The sequence below is a fragment of the Amyelois transitella genome, chromosome 3, assembly GCF_032362555.1.
Source record: "Amyelois transitella isolate CPQ chromosome 3, ilAmyTran1.1, whole genome shotgun sequence".
Taxonomy (NCBI): domain Eukaryota; kingdom Metazoa; phylum Arthropoda; class Insecta; order Lepidoptera; family Pyralidae; genus Amyelois; species Amyelois transitella.
This window is the reverse complement of record NC_083506.1, coordinates 13,299,651-13,325,459: the sequence shown is the minus strand read 5'-3', so window position 1 is coordinate 13,325,459 and position 25,809 is coordinate 13,299,651. Positions and strand designations below refer to the sequence as shown.

The 25,809-nt window shown below is 37.5% G+C and overlaps 1 protein-coding gene across 1 annotated transcript in view; it reads left to right on the top strand.

Moving 5' to 3' along the window:
• LOC106132962 (cell adhesion molecule Dscam2) overlaps window positions 1-25,809 on the top strand; it is a 168,929-nt gene that overhangs the window by 70,708 nt on the left and 72,412 nt on the right. Inside the window, exons 4-6 of the mRNA XM_060952986.1 lie at window positions 8,355-8,513; window positions 15,878-16,027; window positions 16,444-16,564. Coding sequence (XP_060808969.1) covers window positions 8,355-8,513; window positions 15,878-16,027; window positions 16,444-16,564 — 430 coding nt within the window. The remainder of the gene's footprint in view (window positions 1-8,354; window positions 8,514-15,877; window positions 16,028-16,443; window positions 16,565-25,809) is intronic.

Below are 25,809 nucleotides of genomic sequence, written 5' to 3'. Positions count from 1 at the left end.
TATTCTGCTGGATTTTATCCTAACTTTATCCCACCCGGTTTCGCACGTTTAAGTAAGTATTTTTATTAAAACCTTTTTTTAGTTTGACTTGTATGTTAACAAATCTTTAAATTAGCTTTTATTACAATTTCAATTCTATAAAATCATAAATGAATGTGGTTAATGTGATTTAAATTTTTTATTTTGATCTTTTTAGGGCACCTAAATAAAAGCTTGTTTTAAAAGTTTATTATAATTTTTTTATTATTAAATTTACTTCGTATCTGACGGGATTTTATATAAACGGCAAACGTAAATCTAATACATTTTTTACCAATTAATTTGAATTATACAATTAACATAAATAAATATATATGATAATGTATGTATATCTGTATGTCTTATCGTAGTTGCAATTATGATTTAGAGCACAAGTTTCACCTGCTTTAGCTTACGATGTAACATTTACGTACACTATAATAATAAACTTGTGTGCTGGTCTATTAGAAAAGTAAAATTCATAGTATATAACAGCCTTCCCTATTCAATTGAAGAAAGCCTGTAAACACTAGCTGAATCTGAATTCTAATAATACCCCAGTCACATAAATTTGGCCTCAGTCTTACATACATATGGTCACGTGTATATCCTTTGTGGGGTAGACAGAGCCAACAGTCTTGAAAAGACTGATAGGCCCTGTTTAGCTATTTGGCTTAATGATAGAATTGAGATTCAAATAGTGACAGGTTGCTAGCCTATCGCCTAAAAAAAGCATCCTAAGTTTGTAAGCCTATACCTTAGTCGCGTTTTACGATATCCGATATTCTTGTTTGTATTGGTGCTGGGAACCACACGGCACTGCCTCAGTCTTCTTGAGACAATTGGCTCACTACCCCTCGAGAGACAAAAACTTTATAGCTATTATGAATGTAAGCACGGTACAAACGACAATGCAGTGTGTGAACAAGTTCTCAACCAGATTCCCAAAACGTAGTTGTCCAGGTGAATTATTATCGGCTCAGATTTATTGCTTTTGATATTGGTGATTTACGACCGCCCCGGACAATTTGCCATGGATCAATGTTTTAATATAGAATCAGAACATTTTGAAATGGATACCTTAATACTAACAGTCTTAGTATTCATTAAGTATCTTATAATCCATTCAAATTTGAAAGTGCATTGGTGGTTTGTTTGTCCGTTTTTCACGTCAAACAGTCTTATTTATTTTTATTTATTTTTTTTACATTTTTGGAAAACTTTCTGCCATAAAAATATAGGTAATAAGGCCAATTGCAAGATTTCACCAATAAAAAATTTAAATAGCAAAAACAAAACACCCTATAAATTAAAAAATAATCATAAATAGCAGTTTGAATACTTAACAAGAAAAAATATTAATTATCTCTAATCTCATCCGAAAAATCTACAACATATAATACCAACCCCATCTTACAAACCGTCAGAAAGATCAGGTCAAACGCATTCAGATTCCCAATAAAATTGTATATTTTCTTTGTATCTCGTAGGAATTTTTTAATACACCAAATGCGAGTTTCCACGTAGGTCTGGTTAAGAAGAAAATACTTCACTGTTTGTGCTTGATACAGCATAGAGATTTAGAGAAATGGGAACGTTAAAAAAATGACACAGAAAGGGAGAGAAATTACACTAGCTGTCGCGACTTCGTCCGTATGGAATAGTTATTTTGGGCATTATTGAAGCCCTCAAGGATGAATAATTTTCCCCGTTTTTTTCACATTTTCCATTATTTCTTCGCTCCTAATAGTTGCAGCGTGATGTTATAAAGCCTAAAATCTTCCTCGATAAATGGTCTATTCAACACAGAAAGAATTCAATCAATTTGAACCAGTAGTTCCTGCGATTAGCACGTTCAAACAAATAAACTCTTTAGCTTTATAATATTAGTATAGATGAACTGCGATGATGTAAATTATAATAATACAGAAAATTAATAATAATTTTTCGAGCTAACATACAGAACACACAGACTGACAATTAGACGTATATATTTTAAACAGCTACTCAAACAATTACTTTTTGATATAACAATTTAACAGTAGATAAAATTATGTGCGTTCCTCAGAAACATATTCCGGTGTGGCGGTCGTGAGCAGAATTTTATAAATGCTCTTTTGTTTTTACTCGTATTGTGCAAGTGTAGCGCAGTAAGTTCATTAAATCAACTTATTTTAACCTTTTCATGTTTTTTTCGTAGAATTGCGGTCACTGTGAGGTTAAAAGGGAATTAGCATATTTTCTATTGTGTAACCTTACATACATACACATGGTCACGACTATATCCCTTGCGGGGTAGACAGAGCCAACAGTCTTGAAAAGACGAATGGCCACGTTCAGCTATTTGGCCTTATAATAGAATTGAGATTCAATTAGTGACAGCTTGCTAGCCCATCGCCTAAAAAAGAATACCAAGTTTGTAAGCCTATCCCTTAGTCGCCTTTTACGACATCCATGGGAAAGAGATGGAGTGGTCCTATTATTTTTTGTATTGGTGCTGGGAACCACACGGCACAACGGTGTAACCATAATGATCCAAAATGGATCAGGTTCAGTTTTTGTTATTAAAAATCATGATACTTCAGATATACATAGTAAGACAGTGTGCAACCTTTGAGTATTACCAATAAATCTCTCTCATTATAAGTTTCCCCGTATATTGCTTTAGATCTAAGTTGGCTGAAGTCGAAAAAGTTCTAACATCAAACGAAAATATTTGGCAATTTTATTTTCATTTTGAACTTGAGTGCATTTGACCTCAATCTGTCTGAAGGCAATATGGGGTGCACGTTTATAAAATTTATAATGCATAATTCTCTCTTTTCTAGAGAGATGAGGAAATAAATCCAGATTATAGAGTGTTTACGAAACCTCTCATCTTATACCAACACTACTTAGGATGTCATACATCTATACTAATATTATAAAGCTAAAGAGTTTGTCTGCTTGTTTGTTTGTTTGAACGCGCTAATCGCAGGAACTTTTGATTCGAATTGAAAAATTATTTTTGCGTCGAATAGACCATTTATCGAGAAAGGCTATATAAAATCACGCTGCAACTATAAGGAGCAAAGAAATAATGGTATATGTGAAAAAAACGGGGTAAATTATTTATGCTTGAGGGCTTCAATGACGCCCAAAATAACTATTCCACGCGGTCGAAGTCGCGGGCACAGCTAGTTTATTATACACAAACAAGTAAAGCGGGAACAACTTGATTTCAGATTTAGTCGCAGTCACTATAATTAAAGCCATCAGTCCGCGGTCTCGGACGCTCGGCCCAATCGATTCTCTAATCGAGTCGATTTGTACTCGTTTTTGGTACTTTAGTTAATGCGACTGAAATCTTTTGTCTGGTACCTACTTGCCTAATTTGTTTTTCCTAATGTTCATTAGCATCAGTTGTGGGTTTTTCCTCTTGAATTGTACCGGCCTTTGTTAGAATCTTTAGTTTTATGTTTGCTTTACAAAGTCTGTTAACTGATCACGTGCTATTTTAATAAATCGTTTACAAAAAATATATACCAAATAAAATCGTACATCTTTCTGTTTCATTATAAGTAAATAAATTTATCATAGAACTAAATTTTATTTGACTTAAGTACTCTGAAGCGAGGAGCTTGCAAGAGAGTGAAAAATATGGATGAAATGGCAGAAGTATGGAGAGATCATGAGAAGTAGAAAGATATAGTCTTTCCCTTATTTTATGAGAACGAGGCAAGATTTTATGTTTAAACATACATACATATGATCACGTCCTTATCCCTTGCGGAGTAGACAGAGCCAACAGTCTTGAAAAGACTGATAGGCCACGTTCAGCTATTTGGCTTAATGAGAATTGAGATTCAAATAAAGACGGGTTGCTAGCCCATCGTCTAAAAGAAGAATCCCAAGTTTATAAGCATATCCCTTAGTCGCCTTTAACGAAATCCATGGGAACGAGATGGAGTGGTCCTATTCTTTTTTTTATTGGTGCCGGGAACCACACGGCACCTTTTATGTTTATATTAACACTATTTTCAGTACTAACAAGCATTGACTTCTAATCATCTTTCGCACCTCGATATTTGAAAAGGTTTTTAATCAAACCATTATCCATTGTCTTTGCGCCATGAATTTTAAACTAGGTTATTTTTGTAATAACATTTAGGGGTTGGCTTAAATTTCACATTTTAATTGAATTCTCGCTCAGACTAGAGGGTCGCTTGTTCTGAAGGTGAGGTCATTTCATTTTACAAAACTTCAAATTAATTTCGGGAGGGTAAAAACATTCGTAAGTTAACACAGAACGGGTAAGGTTAATTGTGTGAAAATAAAGATATGTAATGATAATTTAACGCCCTTATTACAGTTTTGGTAAATGTCATGTAGATACTACTACTACATACATACAGACATACATTTCGTCAAATCTATGTATATCCAGAGCTAACCGACTTGAAAAGACTGAAAGGCCACGTTCAGCTGTTATGCTGGCTTAATAATAGAATTGAGGTTCAAATAGTGACAGGTTGCTAGCCCATCGCATAAAAGAAGTATCCCAAGTTTACAAGCCTTTCCGTCGCCTTTTACGACATCTAATGATCTAATCTTTTTCATATTGGTGCCTGGAACCACACGGCACTTGGCCATTAGTAATTTAACATATTATAGTTTAACCGCTTAAAAAAAAAGGTTTTCAGTTTTACCTGTATGTATGTATGTCCGCAATCATCTCGCGTTTAGCTGAACCGATTTTGATGCGGTTTTCAGAAAAGTGTTTGTTACATAGTTTAGAATTTTAACCGATTTCAAAAAGGAGGATATTGATTGAAGGCGGTTTTCTTTTTGCAAAAGATATTATGTAAACATCTTAATGTTAACTTGCAATAGCAGGTATAAATATATTATTTCGTATGTAGTAGTAGTAAGTAGTAGTAGTAGTAGTAACATGTTTCTCTAAAAGCGAACTCTTTCTGGAAAGAAAATCTTAAAACCTTATTACTATAATACTAACCATCTTAAAACTATCTAACAATATAAAATATATACTATTTTAGGCTCAGGCCGTCAGTTAAGAAACAAAGACATGAAGATTCTGTAAGTATAGACCAAGGGAAATAAACAAAGCGTCCTTCGACACAATATCCAATCGTGTTTACTCTCTTTAACGAGTTGGCATCGAATTTCAAAGTGCTTATGAAAACTTCACTTGATCAAGAATCAATGATTTTATTGGTATAGCACTTCAAAGCTTTGGAAGTTGATTTGAGTTGAGTTGATTGATATATTTTTGACAAGACAATATACCTTGAAACCGCCGAGCTTGCATGAAGAGAGTGAAAAATAAAATCTAGTTATAAAAAGATCTGTGTTCTAAACAAATGAAGGCTCAAGTATATTTCAGATAAATGGGAATCGATCCGAAGACCCGATCAACAGTAACGTTTATTACTCCACTATAACGGAGACAATGTCGTAAGCCGATAGCAACATCCATTTATTTTCCGGCAGTGATGGCGTGTCGGGCTGAGTTGAGTATGTGATACGAGGAGTTCTTTATTCATAACTAGCTGGGCCCGAAGCTTCCTCCGCGTGGAATAGTTATTTGGGCATGGTCATCATTGAAGCCCTCAAAGATGAATAATTTTACTCCTTTTATTTTTCACTTATTCCATTATTTCTTTGCTCTTTATAGTTGCAGCGTGATGTTATATAGCCTAAAGCCTTACTCGATAAATGATCTATTCAACGCAATAAGAATTCTTCCATTCGAACCAGTAGTTCCTGAGATTAGCGCCTTCAAACAAACAAACAGTTCAGCTTTATAATATTAGTATATATATTGTCATCACTTATGTACATAACATATAATCACGTCTATATGCCCTGCGGGGTAGACAGAGCTAACAGTCATCAAAAGACCGAGAGGTCACGTTTAGCTGCTTGGCTGAATGAATGAATTGAGATTCAAATATTGGCAGGTTGCTAGTCTAAAAGAAGCCTAAAAGAGGAATCCGAAGTATATAAGCCTATCGATATCGTCTATATAACGGCCTCTGTGGCGCAGCGGCAGTACGCTTGTCTGTGACACCGGAGGTCCCGGGTTCGAATCCCGGCCAGGGCATGATGAGAAAAGAACTTTTTCTGATTGGCCTGGGTCTTGGATGTTTATCTATATAAGTATTTATTATAAAATATAGTGTCGTTGAGTAAGTATCTCGTAACACAAGTTTCGAACTTACTTCGAGGCTAACTCAATCAGTGTAATTTGTCCCGTATATATTTATATTTATTTATTTATTATTATTTATCACTTAGTCGCCTTTCACGACATACATGAGAAAGAGTTCCTGGTCCTGTTCTTTTCTCTATTGGTGCCGAGAACCACACATACATACATGCATAAAGCCACGCCTTTTTTCCGGGAGGATAGGGAGAGACTACATCTTATCACCTTCACACATAACTTCCACATTCATAACTCTCTTCGTGCAAGCTAGGCGTTGTTGGGTTGAGATATGAATTATCGTGCTCCACACAGAATACAGGATTCTCTGAATAAGGTATAGATTTCAGTGTTAACTTTATACGTTCGTGTGATGCGGCTTTGATTCTTAGAAAATAGCTACTGTAAGGCTTGTGTTGTGGTATATCGTTCTTCTATCAGCTTTACTGTATACTGTGTTGACAACCTTGTCCTGTTTATCTGAAATAAAGAATATTCGTGTATTTACAATCAATAAGTGCCGTGTGGTTCCCGGCACTGTTAAAAAAAAAGGAATAGGACCACTCCATCACGTTTCCATGGATGTCGTAAAATGCGACTAAGGGATAGGCTTATAAACTTGGGATTCTTCTTTTAGGCGATGATCTAGCAACCTGTTACTATTTGAATCTCAATTCCATCATAAAGCCAAACATCTGAACGTGGCCTATCAGTCTTTTCAAGACTGTTAGCTCTGTCTACCCTGCAAGGGATATAGACGTGATTATAAGTATGTATGTATGTTACAATCAATAATAAGGTTGTGTTCTCACAAACATCAACCTTTTGCAAAAATAGAAAGCAGTTAAGAAATGTGGCATCAAAAATAAGCACGAACGAAAACAAGTTGCTTAATATCAACTCAGTCCTATATCATGCGCTAAATCTTCCAAATAGTCTAGTGCAGTGAATGCATAAATAATGATTTAGCACACTAATAAATCGTTAAACTGTGTATTTCGGAAAACTATTCCTCATATTAAGTGCTGTTTTAGTGTGACGTGGTCTCCCTTGTGGGTGATTCTCAGTATTTATATGGCATACAATAATTTCATGTAGTATTCCTAAGTGGGTGATTCCCATGTAAGTTAATATGAGGAGCAAATTTACGCGGTTTCGAACAGTTTGCTTTGCAAAAATCTTAACTCTAACCTGTGGTGTCTTTTAAATAAATATATACGGGACAAATTACATAGATTGAGTTAGCCTCGAAGTAAGTTCGAAAATTGTGTTACGAGATACTTACTCAACGATACTTAATTTTATATAAATACTTATATAGATGAACATCCAAGACACCAGTCAGAGAAATATGGTTTCTCATCATGCCTGGCCGGGATTCGATCCCGGGACGAATGATAATAAAAATCATGTATATGTTTACTTATATGATTTTTAGACTTACAAACTCGGGATTCTTTTTTTAAGGCGATGGGCTAGCAACCTGTCACTAGTTGAATCTCAATTCTATCGTTAAGCCAAATAGCTGAACGTGGCCATTCAGTCTTTTCAAGACTGTTGGCTCTGTCTACCCCGTGACCATATTTATGTATCATCTTTTATTTACTATTCTGATACCACTTATAGGAAACTTCATGTTGTATTTATTGTTTATCTTATAATAAATTTCTCGTCTTCATATTGAGTATCCACTGGATGTCTTTATCGAGTTCACATGGCACATACTCTTAATGAGAGATCTGTTAGGAAGATAAAATTATCACGGAGAACTAAGTCAAAATCATCTAACAATTATGCGCTTGCGGGGTAGACAAAACCAACAATCTTAAAAAGGCAGAAAGGCCACGTTCAGCTTTATGATTAAATTGACATTCAAATAGTAACAGACGGCCTCTGTGGCCCAGCGGTAGTACGCTTGTCTGTGCCACCGGAGGTCCCGGGTTCGAATCCCGGCCAGGGCATGAAGAGAAAATAACTTTTTCTAAAAAAAAAACAGGTTGTCAGCCCATCATAAGCCTATCCTTTAGTCACCTTTTACGACACCCATGGGAAAGATATGGATTAGTTTTAGTTCACAGAGCGAGATACCACACGGCATAAATAATAAATCATATACCTTTCCTTGCAGTCGTCTGGCAAGACTGGAGTGCCCGGGTCACCTCCACCCCGGCTGAAGCTGGTGGACCCTCGCTCCTCTCCTGTGTAGCTCCGGTCAGCGTGAGGGAGCACTCCTCAGTGGCCGCGTGGTACAGGAACGACGCCGTCTTACCGGCCACTGATCATATGGGTAAGTTTATTATACTAATACTCTTTTCTTGTTATAGTATATGCTTCTGCCGTGTGGTTCCCGGGACCTGTGCAAAAAAGAATAGGACCACTCCATCTCTGTCCTATAAATGTCGTAAAAGGCGACTAAGGGATAGTGATATATATGTTCAAAGAAGTTTGAAATGTTATACAAACTCTTTCTTGTTATGTTCTTGTTTATCTGTGGTGCGGCGTCCCATGCGCGCGCATCTTGAAAATACATGTCATTCGTGTCCAAGCTATCCTGTGGTTTTATTGTATGATTATTTATAAATATCTATAAATATATCATTTGGCGACGAATGGGATCAATTTATCCACAATATTGAAGGAAAATGGCATTCCTAGGGAACTTACCGATTTTTGATCACAAAGTAAGCGAATGGCTTATATTCAAGGGTAAGTTGACGCAATTTATAAAGATCAACAGCGTTAAGGAAGAAAACCAATGCGGTATTCTTTTAACTCATCTTGATGAAGAATCATATCGCTTGTTGCGTAATTTAGCGTATCCCTTGGAATTGGACACATTAGGTTTCACAAGATTAATTGAGTTACTCGATAGTCATTTTAAACCAAGACAAGGCTCATTTGTTGACAAGGCGAAATTTTACGGAGCTAGTAGAAGTCCAGGCGAGAAATTAGGAGACTGGGCGGCGCGACTGAGAGGTCTAGCAAGCTATTGCGACTTTGGCACCGCTTTGGAAACGAATCTGAGGGATCGTTTCGTCCTCGGCTTGGGCGCCGGCCCGGAACGCGATAAGTTGTTTGAGCAAAATGCGTCGACGCTGACGTTGACGAGGGCTATAGAGTTAGCGGAGCAAGCGGCCTGTGCTAAGCAGGCGAAAGTCATGTGTAAAGAAGAATCTGCTATATTGAAGGAAGAGCCGATACTGCGAGCAAAATTTCAAACCGGCCGAGGCGATCAACAACGGCCCGGCGCGGCGCGCGGCGACGTAGCGGATATATCATGTCGTTGCTTGGTTTGCGGATTAAAAAATCACACAAGTGAGAAATGCCGCTACAAGACTTATAAATGTCAGAAATGTGGTGTCAAAGGCCATCTGAAGAAAGTGTGTACAGCGGCTAAAAAATCGTCCGACCATCAGATTCATCATTGCAATTCGACAATGGAATATCAAGCCCCTGAAAACATTGCCTTGAATTGTGAGGAATGTCAAAATTTTAATTTGAGGTATGTAACCGATAAGCCAATTTTGATTGATGTTTGTTTAGGTGGTAAAATTATTTCCATGGAATTAGATTCAGGCTCTGGTAATAGCGTAATTTCCGAGAAATTATATGAAAAATATTTTTCAACCTATAAATTGCACCAGAGTTATTTAAGAATGTGCCTATATGATGGAAGTAAAATAATTCCCTTAGGATATTTTACTATTGAAGTGTTCTATAGTAATACAAAAAAGCAATTAAAGATTTTTGTAGTGAGAAATGGAGGTCCTCCTCTATTAGGTAGGGATTTTATGTCTGCATTTAATTTAGTGATAACAAGCGGCTTATACTCTGTTACAAATAAGAATGAGTTAGAGCAATTACTGGCAAAGTTTTCGAACTTGTGGCGTGACGAGCTGGGTGCGTTTAATAAGTTTAAAGTTAAATTACAGCTTAAGGATAACTCCAATCCTAAATATTTTAAACCACGTAGTGTACCCTTTGCTCTCAGAGAAAAAGTAGAACAAGAAATTGATAGATTAGTCAAGTTAGGTATTCTTGTTCCCGTTAACCATTCTGACTACGCTACACCTATTGTTCCCGTTTTAAAAAGCGATGGTCAAGTCAAGATTGCTGGTGATTTTTCAATTACATTAAACAAAGATCTTATTATTGATAAATATCCGTTACCTCGTATAGAGGAAGTGTTCGCGAAAATTGGAGGTGGTGAACGGTATAGTAAAATTGACTTAAAAAATGCCTACAATCAATTTTTATTAGAGGAATCGTCTCAGGATCTCACTACAATTAATACGCATAAAGGGCTTTTTAAATATACTCGTTTAGTTTACGGCCTGGCGAACGCGCCGGCAATTTTTCAGAAGTCAATGGAGTCGTTGCTTTCAGGCATTAAAGGGGTAAGTGTCTGGTTGGATGATATTTGTATAACCGGATCAGATTCGGATATTCATTTAAAGAGACTGCACGAAGTTCTGAGTAGGCTGAATGATGCTGGATTAAGACTTCAAAAAGAAAAATGCGAGTTTTTCAAGGAAAGCGTACAATACTTAGGTTATGTTATTAGCAAGGAAGGACTTCAAACTTGTCCCGATAAAGTGAAGGCTATTCTAAACGCGCCAGAGCCGACTAACGTCAGTGAGGTAAAGAGGTTCTTAGGTGTAGTTAACTATTATAGAAATTTTATCCCTAATGCGTCTTCATTATTGAACCCTCTTCACGAGCTATTGCGAAGTGATGTTCCGTGGGAGTGGGGAGAGCGACAACGGCGCAGCATGGCGGCCGTGCGCCGCGAGCTAGCCTCGGAGCGCGTGCTGGCGCACTTCGACCCCGCCGCGCAGCTCGTGCTGAGCGTGGACGCCGGCCCGGCCGGGCTCGGCGCGGTGCTGGCTCAGCGGACTGCTGACGGCGCCGAGCGGCCCCTGGCATATGCATCGCGATCCCTAGCGGCTAGCGAACGAAATTACAGCCAAATTCAAAAAGAGGCGACCGCCATTATATTTGGCGTCAAGCGATTTCACCAGTATCTTTATGGCCGTGATGATCCTTTCATTTTAAAAACGGATCATAGGCCGCTAGTATCGATATTTAACAATAAGTCCGGTATACCGATAACTACAGCCTTGCGTTTGCAAAGGTATGCGATTATATTATCGGCTTATAATTATACAGTACAATATGTATCTAGCGAAAACAATGCAGTAGCAGATTTTTTTTCACGCGCTCCTTTACAGGTAAAGTCAATCGACGAAAATGGTAAGGATGTCGACAGTCTTTATGCCCTGAAATTTTTGGACGCGGCGTCACCGGCTACCGCCTTGAAAGATATCATACTAGCGACCCAACAAGATGAAACCATAATGACTGTAGTAAAATATTTGCAGTATGGTTGGCCCAGAAAAATTAGTTGTACGTCTGTTTTACCGTATTTCCAATGTAAATCGGATTTGCAGTTTGAAAATGGTTGTCTTTTGAGAGGACATAGGATAGTGATACCTTCAAAGCTTAGAAATAAGATGTTACAGGAATTGCACGATTCCCACTTAGGTATAACTAAGAGTAAAAGTAATGCTCGTAGTAGAATGTGGTGGCCGGGTATCGACGGCGACATCGAGCGCTGGGTGGGAGCGTGTGCGGCGTGCGTGTCGGCGCGCGGGGCCCCGCCGCGCGACCCGCCCGCGCCCTGGCCCGCCGCCGCCCGCCCGTGGCAGCGCATACACATCGACTATATGACTATAGGGCAAAGGGTATACTTGGTGGTTGTGGATTCACATAGCAAATGGTTGGAGTGTTTGTATATGCACAATGGAACTTCAACGACCGCTTTAATTACTAAGCTTAAAGTATTATTTGCTACTTTTGGTATTCCAGACGTCTTAGTATCTGACAACGACACGAAAATAAATTCTCTCGAATTTAGGTCATTTTGCTCAGCAAATGGTATCAAATATATGACGTCACCTATTTACCACCCTCCTAGTAACGGACAAGCCGAAAACTCTGTCAGAACATGTAAAAAGATGTTAAAATGTATACTTAAAGAAAATTTAAGTCTGTGCGAAATTCAGGAACATCTTTTAGGATATTTATTCAATTATAGAAATGCCGTGCATTGTACCACCGGAGAAACGCCAGCCAAGTTAATGTTTGGTCGTAAACTTCGCACTCGTCTCGACCTTATTTTGCCATCGGAAAGAGAGCACAGCTCAGTGCCTGTGCCGGGTAGGCGATCGTTTGGTATAGGAGACAAGGTGTGGTGCCGATGGTATAGTGCGCGGATGGAAACTTGGCAACTAGGAATAATTAAAGAGAAAGTAGGTAACAAAATGTACAAAATTTTTATAGATAGTTTAGATGAATATTGTATCAGGCATGTTGATCAACTGCTTAATTATACCGGCGGTGAGAATGAAGTAGCTGATGGCCATCTGCTTGATGATGTTTCTTTTTCGAGTCCTGTTACTGCTGTCTCTTCCCAAGAACCGGCTGCGATAACTCAAAGTGATGAAACTCAAATGAGTTCACAACCTCAGCATGTAACAAATAATAGAGACAGGGAAGTTGGCAGAGATTGTGAGGAGGAGGAAAGTGAGAGAATCATTGAAATTCAAAATGACTCCTCAGCCGAGCATAGTTCTGAGCAAGTGCAGGGCGTCAGTAGCGATGCAACGGTGGTAGATCCGCCGGAAACTCTCACTCGCCCTAGACGAAATGTTCCACGGGTGGATTACAGAAAGTATTTGTAATTAATATCTACTAATTTAACAAGTTGTTATTTTTAGTTTCAATGTATCTAATAAGTATTATGATTAATGTACATAATTTTCAACAGGTTCTTAAAATAAGTGTGGAGGAATGATATATATGTTCAAAGAAGTTTGAAATGTTATACAAACTCTTTCTTGTTATGTTCTTGTTTATCTGTGGTGCGGCGTCCCATGCGCGCGCATCTTGAAAATACATGTCATTCGTGTCCAAGCTATCCTGTGGTTTTATTGTATGATTATTTATAAATATCTATAAATATATCAGATAGGCTTACAAACTTAGGATTCTTTTTTTAGGTGATGGGCTAGCAACCTGTCACTATTTGAATCTCAATTATATCATTAAGCCAAATAGCTGAGCGTGGCCTATCAGTCTTTTCAAGACTATTGGCTCTGTCTAACCCACAAGAGATATAGACGTGACCATATGTATGTATATATGTACATATATGCTTCTCCAACTTTCCACCTAGCTCTATCAAAGGTTTCTGGGTCAGGTTATCCCGTCATGTTTTCTTATGTCGTAGTATCGGCGGGTTAATGGTATACCGTATAACTAATACATACATTCTTTCTCCTCTTTCTCGCCTCTTTCCCGGAGGCGTAGGCAGAGACTACATCCTTCCACTTGGCACGATCTCTAATTAAGTAATTTATAATACAGTAAGTGTTTTAATCCTCTGGCCTCTGTGGCAGTCTCTCAGATAAGGCGTTTTTTGCGGCCATGGCATAGATACCCAAGAAGTTACGTGTATCGTCGGTGTTTTATACTATCCCAGCCAATAATAAAAATGCGAAAGTAATTTGTTTATATTCCAAAGGAAGACTCTTCCTGAAAGAAATCAGGACTGATATATTCATACCACGGCCACTGTAGCGCAGCGGTAGTACACTTGTCTGTAGGCAGAGACTACATCTTTCCACTAACATACTTTTACCGGGAACTTTCATCTCTGTAAAAACTATAGTTCCTGCAGAATTTGCGAAAAATCTGTATTTTACAAAAGAATGTGAGTGGCGCTAAATTCAAAGTCACGAATAAAAATCCTAATATTATAAATGCGAATGTTTGTTACTCTTTCACGCAAAAACTACTGAACCGATACGATGAAATTTGGTATATATGTAGCTGAAGACCCAAAGTAACATATAGGCTACTTCTTATCCCGGAGTTCCCGCGGGATTGATAGGGTTTCCATGCGGACGAAGTCGCGGGCGGCCTCTAGTATGATATAATTAAGACCGTGCTACACCAGCTTATGCATCACATTAGGTACTTTATGTGCCATTTGTATTCATTGCAGGGCCCTCATAATACATGGAAACCTGAAGGGTTGAGAGTCTACCCGTGGTTTTCTCGATACGACCCTCGTCAGCTGCTAAGTAGGCTTACCTAAGATTTGCATAATTATGTGTGCATAGGTAAAATGGTGGTTTGATAAACAACCCTACGTATACGATATATGGATAGATACACCAAGGTTCCTGGCGCCTTAGAATAGGATCTTATCATGGTTGTCGTAAAAGACGATCAAGGGAATAGGCATACTCATCCAGTGCAGTTGTTACCATGACACAATAAGGGTTAGATTCCCCTTCAAAGGTTGCGGAGGTGAGACAGGAGTTTCTTGGCGTAAAAATCTGACTAACCCAATCAAGAACATGCTATCTTTGGAAGATCCCAAACTTTGAGTCTCGTCGTGAATGATATCGGTCAAGTTTGTAGTTCCAAAAGTTGGGATAACGTATGCCAAAAAATAAACGAGACTTTCGTCACTTGGGAACATAATTCTGCCGTTTGTCCCAGCTGTGCCTCTCAGAGTAAGGATCCAGGATCATGTGATTATTCTTCTTCCTTCTGGATTTAGTCCCGATTGTATGCTCACCTATTTGGTGAAGAACCAGGGGGTATGCTTTTGACCATGGATCGTGGATTGGGTGAGTCAGGTTACACGGAGCGACTCCCATCTGACCTCCGTAACCTTTGCAGGTAAACCTAACCCGTGACCTTAAGAGTATCGGTTAGGCAAACTAATGAGTACATAACTTCGAAAATAGTCATTGGTACATGGCCGCAATGGGAGTCAAGATCATGCCATTATCTCCACATACATATAAATGGTCACGTCTATATCCCTTGCAGGTCCTGAAAACTGAATGAGGAAGAAAGAAACGGCCACGTTCAGCTAATTTGGCGTAATAATAGAATTGAGATTCAAGTAGTGACAGGTTGCTAGCCCATCGCCTAAAAAAGAATCCCAAGTTTGTTAGTCTATTCCTTAGTCGCCTTTTACGACATCCATGGGAAAGAGATGAAGTAGTCCTATTCTTTTTTGTATTGGTGCCGGGAACCACACGGCATTATTTCCTGTTAAAATAAATTAACTTCAATGCGTTGAAATATAACATCTAGTATAATCAGAAACGAACGCAGCTTATAAAACCGCAAACTAGGATACTATGATATGTGTGAGCTGGAAATAAGCTTGATAAATGTTGTTGAATTAGTGTTCCCAACAACACTGCGTATGAAGATCTATGTCAAAATTAGGCAGACATCTATTTATGTTTCTGAAAGTTGGTTTAAGCGTGTTTTATTATCACCATAAAAAGTTCCTAACTTCTTTATATTCTAACAAACTATTGCTTGAGTTTTTTTTTTTCTAAAACCGAAACCCATGTTTCCCTCCTAAATATAACCGAGAAACAAAGTTCAAAAAGAGAACGTAATACTTACGTAATAAAACACTAAGCTATCTTAAAATTTCAGCAGCGTATGTTCAAATTACTTATCGCAATTCATTTACCTAATAAAACTGAACAAGAGGTCGTATCTAAGAACAGCTCTGTATACATTTACTATATTAATTAAATTCTTTACTTACAGCCGGAGCCACACTTCTAGTAGACGAAGGCTGGAAGCTCATAGTCCGCGCGGTGACGACAGAAGATGCGCGCGCGCAGTACTCCTGCTCAGTTCTAGACTCACTCACTGGGGAGAGAAGGCAAAGTGCGCCTATTGGTATCGATGTCACCCGTAAGTACTTATACTCTGTTTTTTATAAAATATTCCTTTATCTTTATATATGAAAGATGGTCCAATAGAGAAAGATGGTCCAGTATTAAAAAAAAGTGACTTAAAGTAGGTCCTATTACGTCAGGGCCGTGCCCAAAGGTGGATGGGTCGTGTTCCGAACTCCTTTCAGTGACAGTTCAGACTCTTGGTTTTGTCTACCCCGCAAGAGATATAGACGTGACTATATGTATGTATTTATGACACTGAAATTCCCTTGACTGTCCAGATCTAGTCTTGTCACGTCACGACCAAGTCCCGGGCAAAACGAATGAGCATTCTCACCAAGTGATTATCAAGATTTTCCATCCTTAAGAGGTCGCAATAATATTATGTAGAAAAAATTTGATGAAATATGATGATGTCATTTATTTTTCTAGCCACCAGCCTGCCATCATCTCCTCGGGCTCTGACCCACGGCCTATGGGAAGCGACCGTGAGGAGAGGCGGCGATGTGGTGCTACCCTGCCTCGTCCACAGCACCCCACCACCCACTATCACGTAACGTTATTTTTTAATACATTCACAAAATCACGTCTCTTTCCCAGAGGGGTAGGCAGAGACTACCTCTTTTCACTTGTCACGATCTCTGCATACTTCCTTCGCTCCATCAACATTCATAACTCTCTTCATGCAAGCTCGGCGGTTTCGGGTACTTTTAACCTGACCCTTTGCCAGGACGTCCTTAATTATTTTTTATACATTTTAGTAAACTATGAACTGTGGTGCCGTGTGGCTCCCCAATACAAAAAAGAATAGGACCGCTCCATCTCTTTCCCATGGATGTCGTAAAAGGCGACTAAGGGATATGCTTACAAACTTGGGATTCTTTTTTAGGCGATGAGCTAGCAACCTGTCACTAGTTGAATCTCAATTCTATCGTTAAGCCAAATAGCTGAACGTGGCCATTCAGTCTTTTCAAGACTGTTGGCTCTGTCTACCCCGCAAGGGATGTAGACGTGACCATATGTATATCAGGGATGGATTGAACGGATTCGAACTTGATGGGATTGGTTGGTTAAATTACCGAATTCCTATGGCTTTATCATGTTTTTCCCTTATCAGAACAGCTACACAATTACATACATTTGTATATTGTACAATAAGTTTTGTACAATAAGTTGTAAATTAAGTTTGAATTAATAAATAAATATCACGGAAAAAGAAGAGTACTTAAATGAAATAATGAGAAAAGAAGAGTACTTAAATGAAATAATGAGAAAAGAATATAAAACCCTTCTGGCGAGCAGACGAACTATACTGAAAGAGTTTCTTCAGATTACAAAAGAAGAAATATACAAAATTGTGAACATTATCGAATCCGTCCGAAGGGGTGCCGACGTAAAGTAAACATAAGATGTTGCCAGTAAGTAGATTTCTGTGTCAGCGCTGCCAACCCTCTCAGGATTTGTCTCGTGTAAAAACAGGATAAAGTATAGTACATTTTATTCCAACCAGCATATGTTTGTACTGGTTTTCCGATGGCGATACAAAACTGTTATTTTTAACGACTTCAAAAAAAGGTGGTTGTCAGATTCACCTGTATGTAGATATGTTTGTCCGCGATTATCTCGCGTTTCGGGAAAATGTTAGTAACACTTTGAAAAAGGTTTTAACCGACTTCAAAGAAGGAGGATATCGATTGGAGGCGATTCGCTTTTTATAAAAGATATTACATATAGCTTCAACTCAGACTCGACAGCATGTTTCTCGCATTTGTAGTATTGAACCAGTGCACCAGTCTCAGGTTAGATCGTGATGAGAAACTTTTTTGTAAGGATAAAAAAAATATATATTTGAATAGGTATGTAAGTTTTCAATCTATATTATTACTACAATATTTATAACCCTATTTCAATAAAATTATTTATTCACTTATGCGACCTCATTCAAATATTTATCAAGCAGCGAAAACCATTTTTTTTTGTAGTGACTTACAATTTGTGTGTGGTTCCCGGCACCAATACAAAAAAGAATAGGACCACTCCATCTCTTTTCCATGGATGTCGTAAGAGGCGACTAAGGGATAGGCTTACAAACTTGGGATTCTTTTTAGGCGATGGGCTAGCAACTTGTCACTATTTGAATCTCAATTCCATCATTAAGCCAAATAGTTGAACGTGGCCATTCAGTCTTTTCAAGACTGTTGGCTTTGTCTATCCCGCAAGGGATATAGACGTGACCATATGTATAAATAAATAAATAAATAAATAAATATATACGGGACAAATTACACTGATTGAGTTAGCCTCGAAGTAAGTTCGAAACTTGTGTTACGAGATACTAACTCAACGATACTATATTTTATAATAAATACTTATATAGATAAACATCCAAGACCCAGGACAATCAGAAAAAGTTCTTTTCTCATCATGCCTTGACCGGGATTCGAACCCGGGACCTCCGGTGTCACAGACAAGCGTACTACCGCTGAGCCACAGAGGCCGTCAAATGTATGTATGTACGTATGTACTTACAATTTGTGTTCTAAATTATACCTGCGAAGTTACGATCCCTTTACACAAACAAACATTTCCACGCACCCTCTCATCAATACCTGACAACGACTGCTCATTAGCTTAGTTACTTTTTCCACTTAAGGCTGCCCGCTTTCTGTGCCCGGGGGCAGTCTTCGGGGAGCCTTATGTTACATTACTGCTAAGATACCTGGAATGGAGATGAAATGATATTGTCCATTTACCTTTCCAATGTTATGCGATTTCGTGAACCTGTTTTATACTAAGACTTGCTTTTGCGCGGGGCTTCGCTCCCGTGGGAAATAAGTCTATGTCACTCCCCGAAATTATTCAAGAAATTTTTGAGTTTATTTGTTACAAACATACATAAATATGGATGAAGCGAAGGAAATATGCAGAGATCGTGGCAAGTGGAAAGAGGTAGTCTCTGCCTACCACTCCGGGAAAGAGGCGTGATTTTATGTATGTATGTATACATAAATACAAATATTTTATCTTGATTAGTAGTGTGAAGTGTGGGTAGAAGATTTCCAAAAGATTCTTTGATGAACTGTGGTATATGTAGTCATAAAAAAACGTATGGGCTTAACAACCAAATGTATCTTTTTATTATAAAAGAAAATTTATTGACTCACTGACTGACATATGAACGCACAGCCCAAAAAGCTGGGTCTGACGATTAATGTTTTTTTCAAATAAGAGACGATTTCTCCTTATTCCCGCAAGAATGAAAATTATCTTGTTAAATATACATATAAATAACTTATGAATGTGGATGAAGCGAAGGAAGTATGCAGAGATCTTGGCAAGTGAAAAGGGGTAGTCTCTGCCTACCCCTCCGAGAAAGAGGCGTGATTTTATGTATGTATTAATAGTTTGATTTTCACCTTTCTTTGATTTATCGATTGCGTATTACAGGATTGAGTTTGAAAGACAAGCTAGTAAACATAGACACTATATAAAAAGAGACATTTTATGACGGCCATTTTGCGAACGAGGCATTTTGCGCCTGAGGCATATAATATACATACATACATATGGTCACGTCTTTATCCCTTGCGGGGTAGACAGAGCCAACAGTCTTGAAAAGTCTGATAGGCCAGGTTCAGCTATTTGGCTTAGTGATAGAATTGTGATTCAAATAGTGACAGGTTGCTAACCCATCGCTTAAAAAAGAATTCCAAGTTTGTAAGCCTATCCCTTAGTCGCCTTTTACGACATCCATGGAAAAGAGATGGAGTGGTCCTATTCTTTTTTTGTATTGGTTCCGGGAACCACACGGCACTACTGCACTACGGCATATATTAATCAACGTTCAAATAACAACTTTGTTAATCCCAATAATCATGTATCACACGTTCGCATTACACGGCCGGCATTACGTTACCAAATTACAAGCGTTCATTTGAGCTCGTCAGAAAATACTAGTATACCTACGTAACGAGGCACGTGACAGACTGACAGATGACCGACCTCGCGTTTATGAGAGTGTGACGTGTTAAAGTTGATTATTTCATCCATTTGGCTACGTCCTGGCAAAAGGTCAAATCATGAGTGCCCTAAACCAGCTGGTTATATACATATGGTCACGTACTTGCGGGATAGACAGAGCCAACAGTCTTGAAAAGACTGAATAGCCACGTTCAGCTATTTGGCTTAATGATAGAATTGAGATTCAAATAGTGACAGGTTGCTAGCCCATCGCCTAAAAAATAATCCCAAGTTTGTAAGCCTATCCCTTAATCGCCTTTTATGACATCCATGTGAAATAGATGAAGTTGTCTTATTCTTTTTTGTATAAGTGCCGGGAACCACACGGCACTATATGTATATGCATCGTTTTCATTAATAATTTGCTTTTACACAGCACCATTAAAACTGTAGTAACATTAGTTCTCTAGCAGTAGTTTTTATTACGTTATACCAATTTGGAATGGTGCAAAACACGCCATTACCTACAACGCATCAGCTCAGCACGAATGTGCAATAAACACTGCACATTAAGAGCTAACAAAAAGCAATGTGTTTACGAAGACCACTAATTAACTTTTTAACTACAACTATGTATTATTCATCCATATTTGTAATCCTAGGTTTGTATTTTGTAATTCCCAGTTATCAGTTATATGCGTACATAAAATGTGTGTATACTTATATACCTACGTAAAGACGAACATTATAAAATTAATCATTTAAAATGCTATTGATCTTATATATGCATGTGACAGAAATTAAACGGCAGACGACTAGCTTTTGTGCGCGGTTTCACTCCAGTAAATATTCAAATTCAAAATTTTTATTCATTATTAAAGGATACTTCATATCGCTTAATAATTGTCAAATCTTTTGGTTTAACAGCATTGGTTGACGTCAAATAAATTACTTAAAATTGAATAATAATGAAAAAAATTTAGAATTTGTGTTTGTAGTTGAACCATGAAACAAATGACACCTCTCTTTGTATATTTCGACTAAACATTTAAATTTTCTCAATAAACCACAGTACTAACTCATACGAAGCCGGGACACATCGCTTGTTTAATATATTCCGAACGCACACTCTTGTTTCCTTCTTAGCAAAGTTTAATCACAACCGCACACAGGTCATAAACTTTGAGCACGTTTAACGCTGGAAGCTTCGATATACAAGCTCAGTTCTGGGCCCAGAGTCCTGCATGCTATTGCCGCTTATAGTTATTACATTAGAGCATCGGTGGTTGTATGAGCCAAAATGATAATTTACTGGAAAGTTTGATCAACTAACTTGTTTACACCAGGATCACAGTCACTCGTATCCAATAATTATAGTATAATTTTTTGGTAATTTTGACTACTAACACAAAAATTATTAAATTAAATCTACAAATGGGCTTATTATATTATACACACGCTACGCTTCATACGCGCCGCTACACTCATAAGATTTAAGTGATGTGACGTCAATAAGTGTTACCTTGTATCCAATGTTGAAAATAAATCTATTCTATTCTGTCATTCAATCATTTATGGTTAACAATGACACAAAATTGTCATCTGAAAAAATAAGCTTAATAAATTCTTTCTCGAGTCTTGAATTGGTTATGAAGTTAATTTAAAATACATACATGTTTATATATAATATTTACTTTATTTATTTATTTATATACATATTTGTATTACGTTTATAATTGTTAAGTCTTAAGCATCATACTCGTAAAAGAACTCTTGGTCACCCTTGCTTCAATTTTGTATATGATCTTCTTATTGACAGATTGGGTGGAAGAGATCCCACTTAGTGATTTTTGACATGACTTCTGACAAATATATTATACACACGCTACGCTTCATACGCGCCGCTACACTCATAAGATTTAAGTGATGTGACGTCAATAAGTGTTACCTTGTATCCAATGTTGAAAATAAATCTATTCTATTCTGTCATTCAATCATTTATGGTTAACAATGACACAAAATTGTCATCTGAAAAAATAAGCTTAATAAATTCTTTCTCGAGTCTTGAATTGGTTATGAAGTTAATTTAAAATACATACATGTTTATATATAATATTTACTTTATTTATTTATTTATATACATATTTGTATTACGTTTATAATTGTTAAGTCTTAAGCATCATACTCGTAAAAGAACTCTTGGTCACCCTTGCTTCAATTTTGTATATGATCTTCTTATTGACAGATTGGGTGGAAGAGATCCCACTTAGTGATTTTTGACATGACTTCTGACAAGCCCGCCTTTGTACTGTACTGTTTTATTTGTAATGTACTCCTTTAGTGAACAATAAAGCATTTACTTACTTACTTACCGATAGTACATCAAGCTACATGTAAAAAACCAGTGAATTATTTACTGTATTTTCTCCAATTTATATACATTATTTCAAAATTTTAAAATAGTGCTGTCGATGGAGTTTCTTGCCATCAGCTAGACTCGGAGCCCAGTGATTGGTACTCTCGCATTAATTTTAGATCTGAAATCTGATGCTTTGCGATATTGATTGGCTCATCTTTAAAACTCTCTGATGAACAAAGCGTTTATTTCTGAACACAGCTATATCATATTACAAGTCATGATTAGTTTTCTAATATTAGAACTCTTAAACGGTACGATTTATAATTTTTTTTTTTTGTTTTCTGCCAATAACATCTACACTTTGTCAGCTGATTATTATATTATGTATCGTACGTACTTACCAATAACCTATAATGCAGAAAAAATTAAAACATACATAAAAAGTACCGTCAAAGAGAAAGGCTTTTGGGATTCTTTATTTATTTATTTAAACTGTATTTTGTGCTCATTGCACAAATGTGTAGCACAATTGGCGGACTTAATGCTAGAAGCATAATCTACCAGTCAACCATTTGGTTTGATAGAGGTCTTTATTTGGTAATGGGTTGTTATCTTAGCAATTGTGAATCTCTGTTCCGATCTCAATTCTCTTGTCCACATTTTCTATTCTAAGTTTGGACAATTGTAAACTTCACGTTATTGAAAAATAATGCTGCAGTGCAGCTTGTTACCGCTTCTTCTGCACTGACGCTTTGGTTTTATGTAAACTTAGTTTTATGTAATTTATTTGACGTCAACCAATGTTGTGATACCAAAAGATATGACAATTATTAAGTGATGTTGAAATGTCCCATAATAATGAATAAATGGTGCCGTGTGGTGCCCGGCATCAATACAAAAAAGAATAGAACCACTCCATCTCTTTCCCATGGATGTCGTAAAAGTCGACTAAGGGATAGGCTTACAAACTTGGGATTCTTTTTTAGGCGATGGGCTGGCAACCTGTCACTATTTGAATCTCAATTCTAGCATTAAGCCAAATAGCTGAACGTGGTAATTCAGCCTTTTCAAGACTGTTGGCTCTGTCTACCCCGCAAGGGATATAGTGAGGTAATCCTCATTATATGAATTGTAACCCAATTTCATCACTTTGCCTCTTTTATTTAATTAACGTTAGCTAATTAAATTCCCGCGGCCTGCGGCTACGTCCTTCTATCTATTTGTAGATGAAAATAGCTCATTTTCTTTATAGCCCATTCGGATATTTATACCGTCGTCATTTCATCGTAAAATAAATAATTAACAACAGATGATCGGATTAATTAATTACTTTAATATTTGGTGTCAATAAAAAAAAGGTAATAGGACCAGATGTTTTTTTGTACACACATACATACATATAATGACGTCTTTATCCCTTGCGGGGTAGACAAAGTCAACTGTCTAATTTTTTTTTTGTAATAAACATTTGTTATGTCTTTTTTTTGCCTGGAGTCTTTATATTCTTTAATAGCACTTACCACTTAACTGTCATTCATCTGAAGTGATAATCTTTTATTTTCATCAGATAAGTTACATGAAAATTTTTTAACATAGGTACTTCGGATTGCTCGCTCCAAACCTTTCTCTCAAAAATAGTCAGCTTTAAACAGAACGTATCTAAGTGATATTTAAAGAATAAAGCTTTCAACATGTACATAATATATTGATCTTTTATTTATTCAATTAAAGGACTTTTGTATTAGACATACATATACATATATCCCATTGTAACAGATCTAAAATTTAACACAAGAAAGTGAATAATGATCGGAAGAATCACGCACCTGATTTAAAATTAAATACATCCATGTAATCAGGTCTATACCTCTTGCGGGGTAGACAGAGCCAACAGTCTTGAAAAGACTGCAAGGCCACGTTCAGCTGTATGGCTTAAAATTAACAATATACATACATACATACATATGATCACGTCTATATCCCTTGCGGGGTAGACAGAGCCAACAGTCTTGAAAAGACTGAATGGCCACGTTCAGCTATTTGGCTTAATGATAGAACCGAGATTCAAATAGTGACAGGTTGCTAGCCCATCGCCTAAAAGAGGAATCCTAAGTTTATAAGCCTATCCCTTAGTCGCCTTTTACGACATCCATGGGAAAGAGATGGAGTGGTTCTATTCTTTTTTGTAATAGTGCCGGGAACCACACGGCATTAACAATATCAATTCCTTCATTAGGCATTCAACTTATTCTAAGTCTTGGGACTCGTTCTTTTTACTCTGTAAGGTACCCTACAGAGTAAAAAGAACACCCCTATAGGCGTGATATGTATTTGACAAATTACGCGTAAACATTAGAGATTCTACATGCGTAGCGTTGACACGTGTCTCACCCGGATAACCGGTCGCCCGGGTATTGAGATAGGGAAAAAGACGAGTTTAAGATCTTTTGATCGGGTAATTAGACGGCCAAATTTATGCAACGGTTTCTTGTGCCAGTTCTGAAAGACGTTTATACGGTTACTCTATATACATACATACAGTCACATCTGTATCCACTACGGCATAGATTTGAGAGTGTTAGCTCTGTCTACCCCGCAGTGAATATGGATGTGACTATATCCATTGCGACGCACTTTTTGAGACTCTTGGCTCTGAAGACTGAAAAGCATTTATGAAAGTTAGTTCTTTTCTCATCATGCCCTGGCCGGGATTCGAACCCGGGACCTCCGGTGTCACAGACAAGCGTGCTACCGCTGCGCCACCGAGGCCGTATAATTACTTTCAAATCTTGTCAACGTATCATCTCACTTTCGCTACGTTCCGTTTCACCCACGCCGGTTCACCTCAACCCTTAACAAATGTTTCACAGCTTTTATTAGTGTTGACATTGCTATATTTAATTTGCGGTGCGAAGGTTATTTCATGAGGGAGTTTGTTTATTTTATTTTATCAGAAAGAAACAAATTATTCGGGCTATTTACGGTTCTTATATAGGGTTATTTCTAAGATTAAAGAAAAGTTGTTTGCTTGACTCATTCAGGATCTGTGACTTTTTTCCAAAATTCGTCTAAATGGCCTTCATAGGGGACATTATGTTCTATATCCGTTCCTTATATTGCAATATTATTAAATGCAAAAGTCTGTCTATAGACACCTGTCGGTCTAGAAGTAACAGATAGATTTTTATGCTTCTACAGAAAAGCCACTAGACCGATTTTGATGACTTTTTGTGAATATTCTTCTTTATCAGAGATTAAACAAGGTCTTCCTTCGGAAGGACGTCCTGGCAAAGGGTACCCGAAACCGCCATTTTTTCAAGCTTGCATGAAGAGTGTAATGAATGTGGATGAAGCGAAGGAAGTATGCAGAGATCGTGGCAAGTGGAAAGATGTAGTCTCTGCCTACCCCTCCGGGAAAATGGCGTGATTTTATGTATGTATGCATGTAAACAAGGTTTTTAGCATTATAGAGATGCAGG